The sequence below is a fragment of the Eurytemora carolleeae genome, unplaced genomic scaffold (assembly GCF_000591075.1).
Source record: "Eurytemora carolleeae unplaced genomic scaffold, Eaff_2.0 scaffold193, whole genome shotgun sequence".
NCBI classification, from domain to species: domain Eukaryota; kingdom Metazoa; phylum Arthropoda; class Copepoda; order Calanoida; family Temoridae; genus Eurytemora; species Eurytemora carolleeae.
The window spans coordinates 171287-184862 of NW_019396638.1; the positions used below are offsets into that span (position 1 = coordinate 171287).

Here is a 13576-nt window from a genome sequence, read left to right on the forward strand (position 1 = left end):
ATATATTATATATATTGCAGATATTACGATGGCCGCCATTTCTATGCTAAACCCCAAGGCTGAGATCGCCAGAGCCTCCCAGGCTCTAGCGGTCAATATGTCCGGAGCAAAGGTGAACATTGATTAATTAAAGGGGTTGTTCGATTCCCAACCAATCTTTAAAAGCTTCGTTTATTTGCTTGTTGAGATATCTATGCCTGTCTCTCAAAAATTAAGTATTTTAAAATTTGGGTGCTTTATAACATCGAGTTGCGGATCTTAGCTACAGAACTGGGATTATTTCGTTCATTAGTTGGTCTTTTAATTTATTTATTTAAATATTATCTTATACATGTAAATTATATTTTTTTAATCCTGATTGTGAAGGTATATTTCTATATTTGTATATTATGTGCAGGGTCTGCAGGAGGTTCTGAAGACCAATCTTGGTCCTAAGGGAACCATGAAGATGTTGGTTTCTGGGGCTGGAGATATTAAGATTACCAAGGTAAACCGTCAAATTTATTCACAATATTTAATTAAGTATGAACTAATGACAACTTCTAATCCAAGTTAATATTATTTCATGTATTTTAAATTCTAATATCTTGAATTTAGTGCTTCCAACGGATCCGCATCCGGATCCGTTGGATTCCTGGATCCGTTTCCTCAAAAATATGCGAATCCACGGATCCGGACTCAAGGGTTTTAAATTTCAACCAAAAATTGCAACAAAACTGTGTTTTTCTCTCATCTCAAATCTGAACTAATGCAAAAAGAGAGATTATCGAAAATGTCCTTATCTCTGAATAGTGCATGAACTTGTTGCATAAGAATAAGTGAAAAGAGGGAAGAAAAATAATTTGAAATTTCATCTGTAAATCTTGAATAAATGTTAATGACTTGGATCCGGATAATTTTTTCCACGGCTGATCCAGGATCCGGATCTGGATCAAAATTAAATGAATCCTAAGCACTGCTTGTATTCTAGGATGGAAATGTACTCCTCCATGAGATGCAGATCCAGCATCCTACTGCTAGCTTGATTGCCCGTGCATCTACTGCCCAGGATGATATAACCGGAGATGGAACAACATCAACTGTTCTTCTTATTGGAGAGTTCTTGAAGCAGGCGGATGTGTATATCTCAGAGGGTCTTCACCCCAGGTAAGAAAAAAGAATAGGGTAAATATTTCAGATTTTCAAAGGACTTGGGGAGAAGTATTAGAAATAGTGAAAATCTTTAACAACTTGTAGTGTTAGAACTCCCAAACTTTGGAATGAAATCCCTGACAGGGTTAGATCTTCTAAGACAAAATATGATGAGATGTATGGCCCAAAACATACCTAAATGTTTGTGGTCAACAAAAGTCCATGAGCCGCTTTACATGGCCACGCATGTGGCTCTCCTAGCGTGCACAAACCAAGTAACCAAGTAATTGTGGTCTACGCCTTTTCCCTCTCCTCTTCAATTATTTCCCTCCCTTTAAACAGTTTTAGTGAGGATAAGAGATTTTATTCAGATCGTCTTTTTTTTGAGAACTTCAATTAAGTATTGTTTAAGGATAATCTGTGAGGGGTTTGATCTGGCCAAGGCTAAAGCTCTTGAGGTTCTTGAGCAGATGAAGATCCAGCTTACTGAACCAGAGAGGAAGGAGATCCTCACAGCAGTAGCCAGGTATAGTTAATCAACCAGCGATAAGGGTCTGTTCCAGATTTATGATAGAAAGTACATTTGTATTATAATTAAAGAATTTATTTTGACCAAAAAAAGATTTTATTTGATATTGATTCCTGAAAATTAATAATGGAAAATTTCAGGCAACAGATGTTAATAGCTCTTGTTTTGCGATTGTTTGTCAATGAACAGGAGCTGACTAAAGAGTCTTTCTAATTCTATTGAATTTCGATAACTGTTGACTGATTTTTCCGTCTGTTTAGTACATTTTAAACAGTACGTGAGCCTTTCATGTACTAATTATTGTTTCCAAAACTTTTCTTAATGCGGAATCAATTGTACAATAGTTTACATTATATTGGTTTAGTATTGTGCTTATTATCATTTTTCGTATTATTATCATTAGTAGTATTATCATGAATAGTATTATTGTTATCAGTAAAATTATTATTAGTAATATTATTATTAGTAGTAATATTATCATTATTAGTATTTCTAGTATTTCTACAATTATTATTGTTTCCAGGACTTCTCTTGGAACTAAAGTTCACCCTAAACACGCAGATATGCTCACCAGTATTGTCGTAGATGGAGTTCTAGCAGTCAGGTAATAATATATATATATATATATATATATATATATATATAATATATATACTAGCTTGGGAACTAGTTACTCCCGCCGGTAAACTTAGACTCCCAAAAAAAACCTTAAAAACATTCTCGTGGCTCTCTCGAGTTCCCCAATCAAAATTTGAGACAAATCGGTCAAAGGGTTCCTGAGTTATGATAGGACAAACAAACAATCAGACAGATTGCCAGCAAACAGAGATTACAACTTTATATATGTAGATATAAGTAAAAAGGGAATGTTGACTTAATTCAAGTAACCCCAACATTTGTAGAGTGGAATTTCCGATTCACAACGGTAACATTAAGCCTAAATTTAAGCTAAAATATAATATCTGATGCCCCATTTGATCCCCTCCCATTTTGATTTGATTTGATATCTGTTTATTTGAAAAATGTTTGTCATATTCAAAGTTTTGGATTTTTAGGTTATCCCAATGGTCAATTTTAGTACTGTCATTGACATTTCACATTATAGGATGCATTATTATAAATTTTACTTACAGGCCAGGTCTTTTCTTGAAACTATCTAGAAGTACGGTAGAAACGTTTATCAAAGTTTTAAGGGAGATACCGGCAATGTATGGTGTTGAACTGAGATAGTAGTATATTGTGGAGAAATTTTTGGATTAATTTGAGACATATAAAACGTGTTAATGGGGTTTTAATGACGCGATCAAACTCAGTAATTATACATCATTAAAACGTTTTATATGTCCCAAATGTATCCTTCGAAAATTTTCCACAATACTAAAATCTCATTTCAACTACTATACATTGCCGGTCACTCCCTTTCAGGACAATTCTGATAATGGTCAATGCCTCATTAGAGAACGTGAATATTTTCCTTCCTGATTTAGAAATACTGGTTTTTGAAGTATTTATTTCAGTTCCCAATATTATTTTTAGGAAAGAGGGAGCTCCTATCGACCTTCACATGGTGGAGTTGATGGAGATGCAGCATAGGTCGGAGACTGACACACAGTTGGTCCGTGGTCTGGTTTTAGATCATGGCTCCAGGCACCCCGATATGCCTAAAAGGTGAGAGGACGTTAAGATGAATATTTTTTTTCATTTTGAAATTGGCTTTATATTATTTATATTTTTATAAATAAAAAAGATTTTTCTATTCATTGAACTTCTTTCCTTTAATCTTTTTATAGATAATTAAAAGTTGATCAAATAAATGAAAGAAATCGTCAAGTTTGTTAAAAGTTAGTATTAGGCGCGGATAAGCACAAACTAAGTTAGTTTTCAACAAAATGTTTTTTCTTGGATTTGTGCAAGTTCTGTTCAAATTTTATATGCAGAATAAATCGAGAAATAAAACAACGCCAATTCTTAGTTTTAAATCCGTCTGTTAAATACCGATATTAACTGACACCTGTGTTATCTCCAGACTGGAAAACTGTTATATCCTGACGATGAACGTGTCCCTGGAGTATGAGAAGACAGAGGTGAACAGCGGGTTCTTCTACAAATCCGCTGAGGACAGAGAGAAGCTGGTCATAGCGGAGAGGCAGTTCATTGAGGATAGGGTCAACAAGATTGTCGAGCTGAAGAAGAAGGTAGGAAGAAGGTTGGGGGGGGGGGNGGGGGAGATTGCTTTGATTGTAAACAAGTTACTGATTTTTTGGCGGTCGATTGAAAATTTGCTGAAACCTCGGTAAACTATTGCCTATCAAATGAACTGGTTGCTAATCAAATGCTAATCGAAAGAATTTAATTCTTATCGATAGAATGATTCCAATTCGTTAGAATAGATTCCTTGTCGATAAAATTAATTCCTAGTCGATAATTTGATTGCTATTCAAATGATTTTATTGCACTGAATAGTTTGATAACTGTGTAAATCAGTTATTTTTCTACAATTGCTGATTGATTTGCTAGATGTGTGATGGGACAGATAAGAGTTTTGTTGTGATCAATCAGAAGGGAATTGATCCCTTCTCCCTGGACGTATTCGCCAAGGAAGGAATCATCGGGCTCAGGTAGGACAATCTCAGTTTATCTCTAAGGGATACAGTGGGACTGATAACACGTGAGTAATAGGAAAACTAAATATAAGCCACTTATGTATTTAATTATGATAGAATTATGATAGCATAAAAAAAGTTTAAAAATAGTTATAAAAAAAATACTTTAAAGTGAAACGTATCTGTGTATATTGCACAGTTGCATGTTATATGTTAATTTGTATATTTAAAATCATAACTTCAGTCTAAAGTCGTTTTCCTATTTTACAGTTTTGCATATTAATGAATACAAATCACCCCCCTTCCTCTCCAAACATGCCCCCCCTTCCCCCCACTTTATTTATTTAGTAAAAAGTACCAAATACGTAGATTTAACTTGCCAGTGGAATTGGAAATTTTTTTCTCCTAAAATCTTCGAAAATCATTCTATTGTGAACGGTATGTTTTACTAAAAATGCATACCTCTGAGAAAGGTTGTACATCAAGGTAAGATACTCTGGATGCGCTCCAATGTAGGTATTGACAACCTTTATAGCAATATACGGTTCTAAATCCTCTTATAACGTCACTCTAAATCCTCATAAGACTTCAATATGACGTCACTGCTTATTTTAAAGAATAATAAATTTTGTGGCTCACTTAATAAAAAACTTGAATTAGAATTGCCTGTTTTAGCTTCAAACTTGTAAGTAAAATTAATATTTGTTAAGTGATATAATTGTTAGTTAAATATCAGTGAAGTGATATGAGTGTCCATTGCAAATAAAGACGACATTTACTTAAATTGTAGCTCATCCAGAATATCTAACCAGATATATAACCTTGCCTTTGAGTGACACTCGCAACCCATCACCTCTCTTAAAGTTATATTGACAATAATGATATTCAGGAGAGCTAAGAGGAGGAACATGGAGAGGTTAGCCCTGGCCTGTGGTGGGGTTGCCATGAACAGTGTCGATGAGTTAGGTAGGAAAATAAATACTTCTACAGTTGGTGTTAAATCTAGGGATTAAGTATTCAACTTATGGCGGATCTACGAATTAATTTAATTCCTTTTCGATATCCATTGATGGGCAAGCATTGCTTTAAAAGTGTCCGATTCGGATATAGAGATCAAGTATTCATGTGTAATAATATCCACACTAAAGGTTATACCTCAGAATACGACTGTTCGACGTTCTCTACCTGACCCTGACCAACCCTAACTGGTTCCAAATTTGTTCTAATTGAACCCGACAGGTTCTTATTGAACTAAATGGATCTAATTTGTTTTTGACGGGTTCTGGTTCTTAATGTTAATATCTAGTTTTCTAATTGATTCTTTCTGGTTTTTTTCTGTTTGATTCTAATTGGGTGAAATCGTTTGAACTACAGTCCTAATCAGAAAGACGAATTAATTTGCAGTTTATCAGGCGACTTAACAATATAGTTTTACAAATGTGATTGATGAAACGATTATTACAAAAAAGCTCTAGTCTCACGTCGTCGTCAGACGGCTGCTCGTTTTGAGCATTTAAAATTGCCAGAGATATTTATTTTAATTGGCCTGATTTAATGTCAATTAAATTCGGGTCTTTCTGATTATGACTGTAATTCTTACAGGTGCTAACTGGTTCTAACTAGTTCTTAATGGTTCTTATTGGTTCATAATGAATCTAACTCACTCCTCTGTTAGATGCTGATTGCCTGGGTTATGCTGGTATTGTGTACGAGCATGTTCTTGGAGAGAACAAATACACATTTGTTGAGGACTGTAAGAACCCCCTCTCCGTTACCATTCTCATGAAGGGACCCAACAAACACTCCCTTCAACAGATCAAGGTACAAACATAACTTATTTAAACTTGATCAAGGTCTAGAAATAAACTTACTTACTATCTAGCTCAATTGCCAGATAACCAACTATTTAGCTCATTAGCTGTCATAAAATCCCAAATTGAACGGGTTTTAGGTATTGGCCTATTACCACGATGGCGATCTTGGGATTCCACCTTGGGGATCTTTTTCGATCATTATATAATAATATTAAGCTCATCAGCTGTTCCATAAACCACTAGATGAAACAATTTAAAAAAGAGATAGTAATTTGGCGTTCTAACATCATTAAAAAGAGATTTATATTATTTTAAATCATGCGTTGATTGAAACATTTGAAACCTCAACTTGTTTTTTATTCTTTGTTTCCAAATATGATAATTTAAATTCAACACAGTTAAGATACAAATTTTAATTTATCGTTAGAAACTGTCTTTTTTTCCAGGACGCTGTGCGCGATGGTCTCCGAGCTGTGAAGAACGCGCTTGAAGACGGATGTGTTGTTCCCGGCGCAGGTGCATATGAGGTAGCAACCCACGCTGCGCTCAAGAAGTATCTGGAAACTGTCAAGGGTCGCGCACGTCTTGGAATTCAGGTAAAAATAAGAAGACCGTTATTTGTGTTTTTAAAATGTGGACAAACACTAAATTGTGTCCTAGTTGGTCAATTAACTTCTAAAAATATTTACTTTGATAAAGCCTCTTGTTAGGTTTCTTTTTCTTCATTTGATAAAGTTGGTTTTATTTTAAAGTTGACAAGACTAGATTTCATTGATCTCTTAATCACAAAAGGATGTTTTACATAAGTATCATAAACCTGGGACCAAATTTAATTAAGTAAAATTAATTGGAACTTCAAGTTGAATTACATCTTTAGTGCACCAACTGAGTTTTAGTCTTCGTAGTTCAACTACTTATTGCGTTTTTCTAAAATTTTGTCCCTGAATTTGTTTTGTATAAATTTTAAATATTTAACAATTTTAAAATTTCAGGCTTATGCTGACGGCCTTCTTGTGATCCCTAAAGTTCTTGCGCAGAATGCCGGATACGATTCTCAGGAGGTCATGGTCAAACTTCTCGAAGAATCAACCTCCGACCAATGGGTTAGTAGTTCAAATAACTCTAATAAGATAATATATGAAACTCATGGATGGGCATTTTAGGTGTTAATGTCTGGTATTCAAATGTTATGGAGTAACGTATAATCCTGAGAAAATCAAGATAAATATTTAAACTAGAGATTTTGTGTCATCGATGGTAGATGAGTAGATTTGCAGAACAATCTTAAAGGAATCTTAGTTGTACGACGGTTGGAACATTTAAACCCCAAGATTCCGGACGAAATTTTGCGCCTATACATTTTTAGGGATGAAATTAAAACAAATTACTCCACTTAGATATCACACAATGTTTTAAGGCCAGGACCAGAGTTGAGAAAAACGAAAAGCGAGAGCTAGCTTACTGTGATTACTTTCTACTGAATTAAGCTGACTCATGTTCGTGTTTAGGTTGGAATTGATTGCGAGAGTGGCGAGGCTTGTATCCCTGCACAGCAGGGCATCTACGACAACGTCAGAGTCAAGAAGCAGATGATCAACTCCTGCACCGTCATCGCCAGCAACCTGCTCCTCGTCGACGAGATCATGCGCGCCGGCATGTCCAGCCTGAAGGGTTAAACCGTTTTGCTCATGCGCGTTCCTTTCGGCCGCGCATGCGTGGTACACGATCTGAACGAACCGCCCATTACGTCACTTCTCAAACTTGATTTTGCACCATGTGATGTCGATCTTGTCTTAATGATAAATAATAACTAATAATAATCCTGCTTCATTAATAATTATTGATTAATAATCAGTGTTTGAATTATTTCAGATGAACTAAAATGTCGTGGTTTGCTAGGCAGAGTGCACTAAATAAATAAATTATCAATTCCCTAGTTTTCGAATGCAGTGCAATCTTTTATAAAAAAATCCTTTTCTGATTAAGGATCATTCTATGTCAAGTCAGCCACCTGATGGACGGCATGTCACAGATTTTTGCTGAAATTTTGCATACAATTTGGGATATGAAGAAAAATCCCGGAACCCGAAGATGAGCGTTCTGAGACCTCCGAGGCCGGAGATATGGCTCCGTAAAGTTTTCGAGATTTCGAGGACGGCCTCTATATTTCAAATGGCTCCAACTTTTTTATTTTTGGAGATAGCTTCAAAATTTTTTTTTCAGTTTTAAATCAGAACGCTCATCGTCGGGTTCTGGGATTTTTTTCATATCCCAAATTGTATGCAAAATTTCAGCAAAATCTGTGACATGCAGTCCATAGTGGTTGACTTGACATGGAATAACCCTAAAGCTTAATGATATCCCGGATTTCTTAAATATTATGTACAAGTGAACACTACTGAACAGGGGAAGGTTTGGTCCGCGGATTAAAGAAATCCTGCAGTTTAAATCTGGATCCAATCAGAACAGGAATCATTCAATACATTCTAATTTCTCATAAATATGCATGTAATTGAGGGTTTTTCTTCTCTTCTAAGTAACCCTCTATTTAATAGAATAACATGGCAAATTCACGATACTTAAAAAGAACATAATGGGATATACTCTTGTTATGCATTTTGCATAGTTGAGTATTTTCTCTAAAAAGATAATTTCGAAAAATGAATGAAAGAAGTGTCTGTTATTATGTATCGTATTTTGGACAATTCCTAGCTTGATATGATATATGTTCTGTCATACCTATCTATATTGTGAAAGAATTTTAACTAGCTGTAGAATTTTCCATCAATATCGGAATTTATTGCAGACTCCGCTTCACTTCCTTCACTATTTACTATTTAGTAATCAATTCAATTTTTTGGGTTTTAAAATTTATCGAACTTTTTTAATATGGATCGACAATGGAGAAATAAAAAATCATGTGATTATCTTTTTATTTTATCTTCGCGATTTCCTAGTTTCGTTTCTCATATGCGGCGGCTTGTACAAAATATAAATATTCAATTACTATTTTACATAAAATTTAGATTCCATGCTCATAGTCCACGCTAATTTATTGTTACATACAATTGTTTGGATTTTATCTGAATGATGAGCTGGTTTAGTAAATCAAAAAAAGNGGGTGGGGTGGAGAGTGTGTGACACCAGTTCTCGTTAGATCACTGAAGTTAAGCACACTTGTCCACAGCCAGTAACTGGATTGGTGTCCAGGCTGGTGTTCACGGGTTCGATTCCCGTACTCCACACAAACTTGTGGTTTCAAAAAAACCTGAAGCCGACATCTTGTTAAGCAGTTATGACCACCTGACGGATGTAGAAGGACAGAGGGGCGGCTGTCAACAACTCTCGCAGCGAAAGGGTGTGTTCTCTCTTCTTAACAAGAAAGAGGCTTTAAGTGGATTGATCCAAGTGAATGATGATGAAGAGAGGAAAGGTGGACAAGCAGAGGGAGTCTATGGTTGCCAGCTATAGGTACCTGGAGGTATCCAATCCGGGGTTACAAATGATTGGAAGAAATGAGTGTGATGTTTCCTGTCTGAAGGCACCCGGGCCACATCATATCGGAAGAATTTCTGTACTCTACTATTCTCAGACCTAAAAGCCCTTAGACAGCTCGAATCTTGTCAACCTTCTTCTCAGTATGATTGAAGCGTGGATGGATGAATGTGCTGCCAGATTACAACCCCTACAGATAAAATATAAATTCATACAACACCAAACTTTTGCAAAAGAAAATTTCCGAGATTTGATCGTAACAACCCGATCACGTTCTCTTCAAAAAGTTTAGCGAAAGTTTATTATCGATTTCAGACACTTGCACTAATACACATGTGCGTTCACTACAACAAATTTTCTTTGTGAGAAAAAACTATTTTATGGGAGAAGAGTGTTGAAATATACACCTCTAGAACATTGAAGATTTCCAACATATATTAAATTGATTGATTGGTTGATTGATTGATTGGTTAGATTGCTCCCTCTTCAATACAGTGTTGAACACTGTAAATTATGTGGATCTCAACACAACACCTCACACAGACACTACTCAGGCAAATACGGACAATCTTACGTTTTCTTGACATTTAAACATTGTTTTAGAACTAATATTAACAGTTTAGGCCAAATTTTAGTGTTTCTGGAAATACCAGAAAATTTATATGATAAAATCATTTATTAAAGTTACCATTTTCAGTTTTATATCTGGCTCCATGGCGTTAAAGGTTGGAGATAACTAAATTATATATGAGACTAAAAGGGAAATTAGACCTTGTATGGTTTCAAACTTATTTATTTATATTTTTCATCAAGTTTGCACTGTATTTTGCGGCAACTTTTAATTCCTCAAAATCTCTTAAAAAATCAAAATTGGTTGAATTAGTCTTTTCTTTGTAAAAATTTAAAATCTGGGCAGTGTGAATTTTTATCTGAATTTTAGAAGAAAAAATCGAATTGAAAAAAGAAAATTTATATTTCAAGAAATAAAAAGCACATGCATTATATATATTAGAGTTGTTTAATTTTGTTCAAAACTGTTCAAAACTATTTAAGACTATTTAGCACTGTAAATATTAATTTTCGAATCATTTTTTAAAACTGTTCAAAACAGTTCAAAACTGTTCAAAACTGTTCAAAACTGTTCTAAACTGTTCAAAACTGTTCAAAACTGTTAAAAAACCGTTGAACTGTTCAAAACTGTTCTAAAAGTCTGTTTTGTTTTGCAGGATTACCGAGGTCTCGAGCTCGCCTGCTGGTCACACCTCGTCTTATCACGCAGACCTATCAAATCAGACATATAGGCACAACAGTTCGATCCAAGTTATTAAAGGGACTGTAGTATTAATTAAAGCGGTTTTTTTTTCCCGCGATTTTTAATATTACGATTTCTTAAGGGGTCTCGTCGGATTAAAATGAGTTTGGGGAAAAAATACGCGACATAACTTTTTGAAGAGATTATTTCATTAATCGTCGGATGAAAATGATTTTAGGGAAGAAAATACCCGAATTTTTTATTTATTGTATTCTTAAAGTCAGGGAACATCACATCATCATGAACAACATTCGTGTAGCTGGAGGAAAAGGGGGGGGGGGTTAAAGAAGGATATTCTTGGAAGGGTTTTGATCAAACATTGTGATATCAGGAATTATTCCAACAGTTCTTAGAAGTGTTCTCAAAATCAGGTAATGTTCTTACAATTCAATTTAATTGATAATTTCCATTTTGTATCCTTGGTAATCAGATAAATTATTAAAATTTCAGAAAATTGTTCAGTTTTAAAACCGTATTCTCAGCTGAACTTTTTAATTCGTATAATTAAAGAATATTGCAAATAACAACTTATAACTTATTCACGTTTTTAGTATGATTTGCACAAGTGGGAAGAAGATGGCATTGTGGCATCACTCGTTTATTTGATTTTTGATCTGTTAGGTATTTACTGCTTGGTACTGCAGTGGGAGGTGGTGCTAGTATAGCAAGGCAGTATGAAGACTGGAAAAAAGGCAATATGCTTTCCCTTCTCTTTTTATGTTTATTATTATAATATACGTTTATAAATGGGCTTGCACAAATTTAAGACCATCGATAAAAAATTTCTTCGTTTTTTGTATATTGCAAAACATGATTTTAAAAAATCCAACCAGGTTTGTTCTATTTTTAATTAGGTAAAAAATTCATTGTAAACTTGTGTTTGCCAATCTAATGTTTCACGTTAATAGATTAATTTCCGATGAAATACTTACGCAATTTTATTTAAAAATGTTCCTAATTTAAAAAAATCTTTGAAGATACTGTTCACGTAAACTCAAGTGACCCCTCTATTAAACTCAAGTGACCCCTCTATTAAACTCAAGTGACCCCTCTATTAAACTCAAGTGACCCCTCTATTAAACTCAAGTGACCCCTCTATTAAACTCAAGTGACCCCTCTATTAAACTCAAGTGACCCCTCTATTAAACTCAAGTGACCCCTCTATTAAACTCAAGTGACCCCTCTATTAAACTCAAGTGACCCCTCTATTAAACTCAAGTGACCCCTCTATTAAACTCAAGTGACCCCTCTATTAAACTCAAGTGACCCCTCTATTAAACTCAAGTGACCCCTCTATTAAACTCAAGTGACCCCTCTATTAAACTCAAGTGACCCCTCTATTAAACTCAAGTGACCCCTCTATTGAACTCAAGTGACCCCTCTATTAAACTCAAGTGACCCCTCTATTAAAGAGTTGCGTGATTTACAGAGATGCCATGTAAACCTTTGTTTGATTAAAAAATGAAGTGGATAATGTCGTTTTTTTGTGAATGCTGAATTCTAACAATTTCCTCTAACTTTGCATCATAAATCCGCAAATAACTGATAAAGAAAATAAACTGATGAAAATTTATAAATTTTCACGTTTCAGAGAGCAAAATCAAATATAACCTTGCAATTTTTAAGTATAGAAGGTATCGTTGGTAATCAGGCATGCGCTCTTTTTTATATGGAAGTTCAATTGACTGCAGTGCTTAGGATCCGGATCCGGATCCGCAAAAATATGCGGATCCACGGATCTTGATCCAAGGGGTAAAACATCAACCAAAAACACAAAACTTTTTTACTCCTAAAACCCAAATCTGAAATTTTGAAAAAAGTGAGATTATAAAATGTTTTAGGATAAAAATATGCAAAAAAATAAAACAAAAAATTTGAAAATAATTTTTTGTTAAAAGAATTCTGTTTATCAGCAAAGAAATTACCTGGATCCGGATCCATTTTTCTCCAGTGCGAATCCAGGATCCGGATCCGGATCCGCATCAAAATTAAATAGATCCTAAGCACTTCAATTGAGTTCACGTCATCAGTCCCTTAAATAATACTTTAATCAGGAAATATTTTCCGAGTTTTAAATTCTAATTGTCCAGGGTTACCGGATACAGCCTGGTTAAAGGAGATGATTCCGGAAATAGATATTGATAAGTTCAGACATGGACTCATTGGTAAAAATATTCATACATTTTTTAAAATTTTAATGTTTTTAATTTTTACTTTTTTGTTTAAAATATAATCTTTCTGCATTTTGCATACATAATTACACAATGATAAGTGTCTAATGGATAAAATTAGTTTAATAAATCATATTTCTATATTTAAAATATATTTACACAAATTTCTCCAAATTATTGTTAGCAAAAGGGTTTTCGTTAGCAGCGCAGTTTTTAATGCTATACCCTAAATTTATTTAGGGTAACCAGGAGTGGAAAAAGGGAGGTTTTAAAATCTTCATTTTTGTAGATTCATAATCGTTTAATTATATCCCGGCAAAATACAGTTTTCCTGGCGGGATATAATATTTATTGCCTGAATATAATATTTTGAGCCGGGTAGAAATATTTATTATTTTAGGCTTGAAAGACCAGATGAAGGGAAAAGTTGGTGAAATACAGATGGATCCTAAACTCAAGGTTAGCAACAGTTCTTTGTAATTAGTTCTTTTGTCTGTTTGATTCACAACGGTACCCTTAAA

At 34.4% G+C, this 13576-nt stretch overlaps 2 protein-coding genes across 2 annotated transcripts in view; both read left to right on the top strand.

Moving 5' to 3' along the window:
* On the top strand, positions 1–7950 carry LOC111706717 (T-complex protein 1 subunit zeta). The gene is made up of 13 exons (XM_023479642.1): positions 1–112; positions 398–487; positions 971–1146; positions 1544–1657; positions 2184–2264; positions 3197–3328; positions 3687–3855; positions 4178–4278; positions 5153–5229; positions 5939–6084; positions 6524–6673; positions 7070–7180; positions 7586–7950. Exons 1-13 carry the CDS (start codon positions 29–31, stop codon positions 7751–7753), a joined length of 1599 nt encoding a protein of 532 aa, XP_023335410.1. The 5' UTR covers positions 1–28; the 3' UTR covers positions 7754–7950.
* The window catches only part of LOC111706698 (dynamin-like 120 kDa protein, mitochondrial), a 22643-nt gene continuing 17005 nt past the window's right edge, over positions 7939–13576 (top strand). The window contains exons 1-8 of the mRNA XM_023479615.1: positions 7939–7976; positions 8484–8546; positions 10047–10126; positions 10799–10873; positions 11216–11255; positions 11506–11576; positions 12975–13049; positions 13456–13514. Of these exons, the coding sequence (XP_023335383.1) occupies positions 7960–7976; positions 8484–8546; positions 10047–10126; positions 10799–10873; positions 11216–11255; positions 11506–11576; positions 12975–13049; positions 13456–13514 (480 nt within the window). The 5' untranslated portion in view covers positions 7939–7959. The remainder of the gene's footprint in view (positions 7977–8483; positions 8547–10046; positions 10127–10798; positions 10874–11215; positions 11256–11505; positions 11577–12974; positions 13050–13455; positions 13515–13576) is intronic.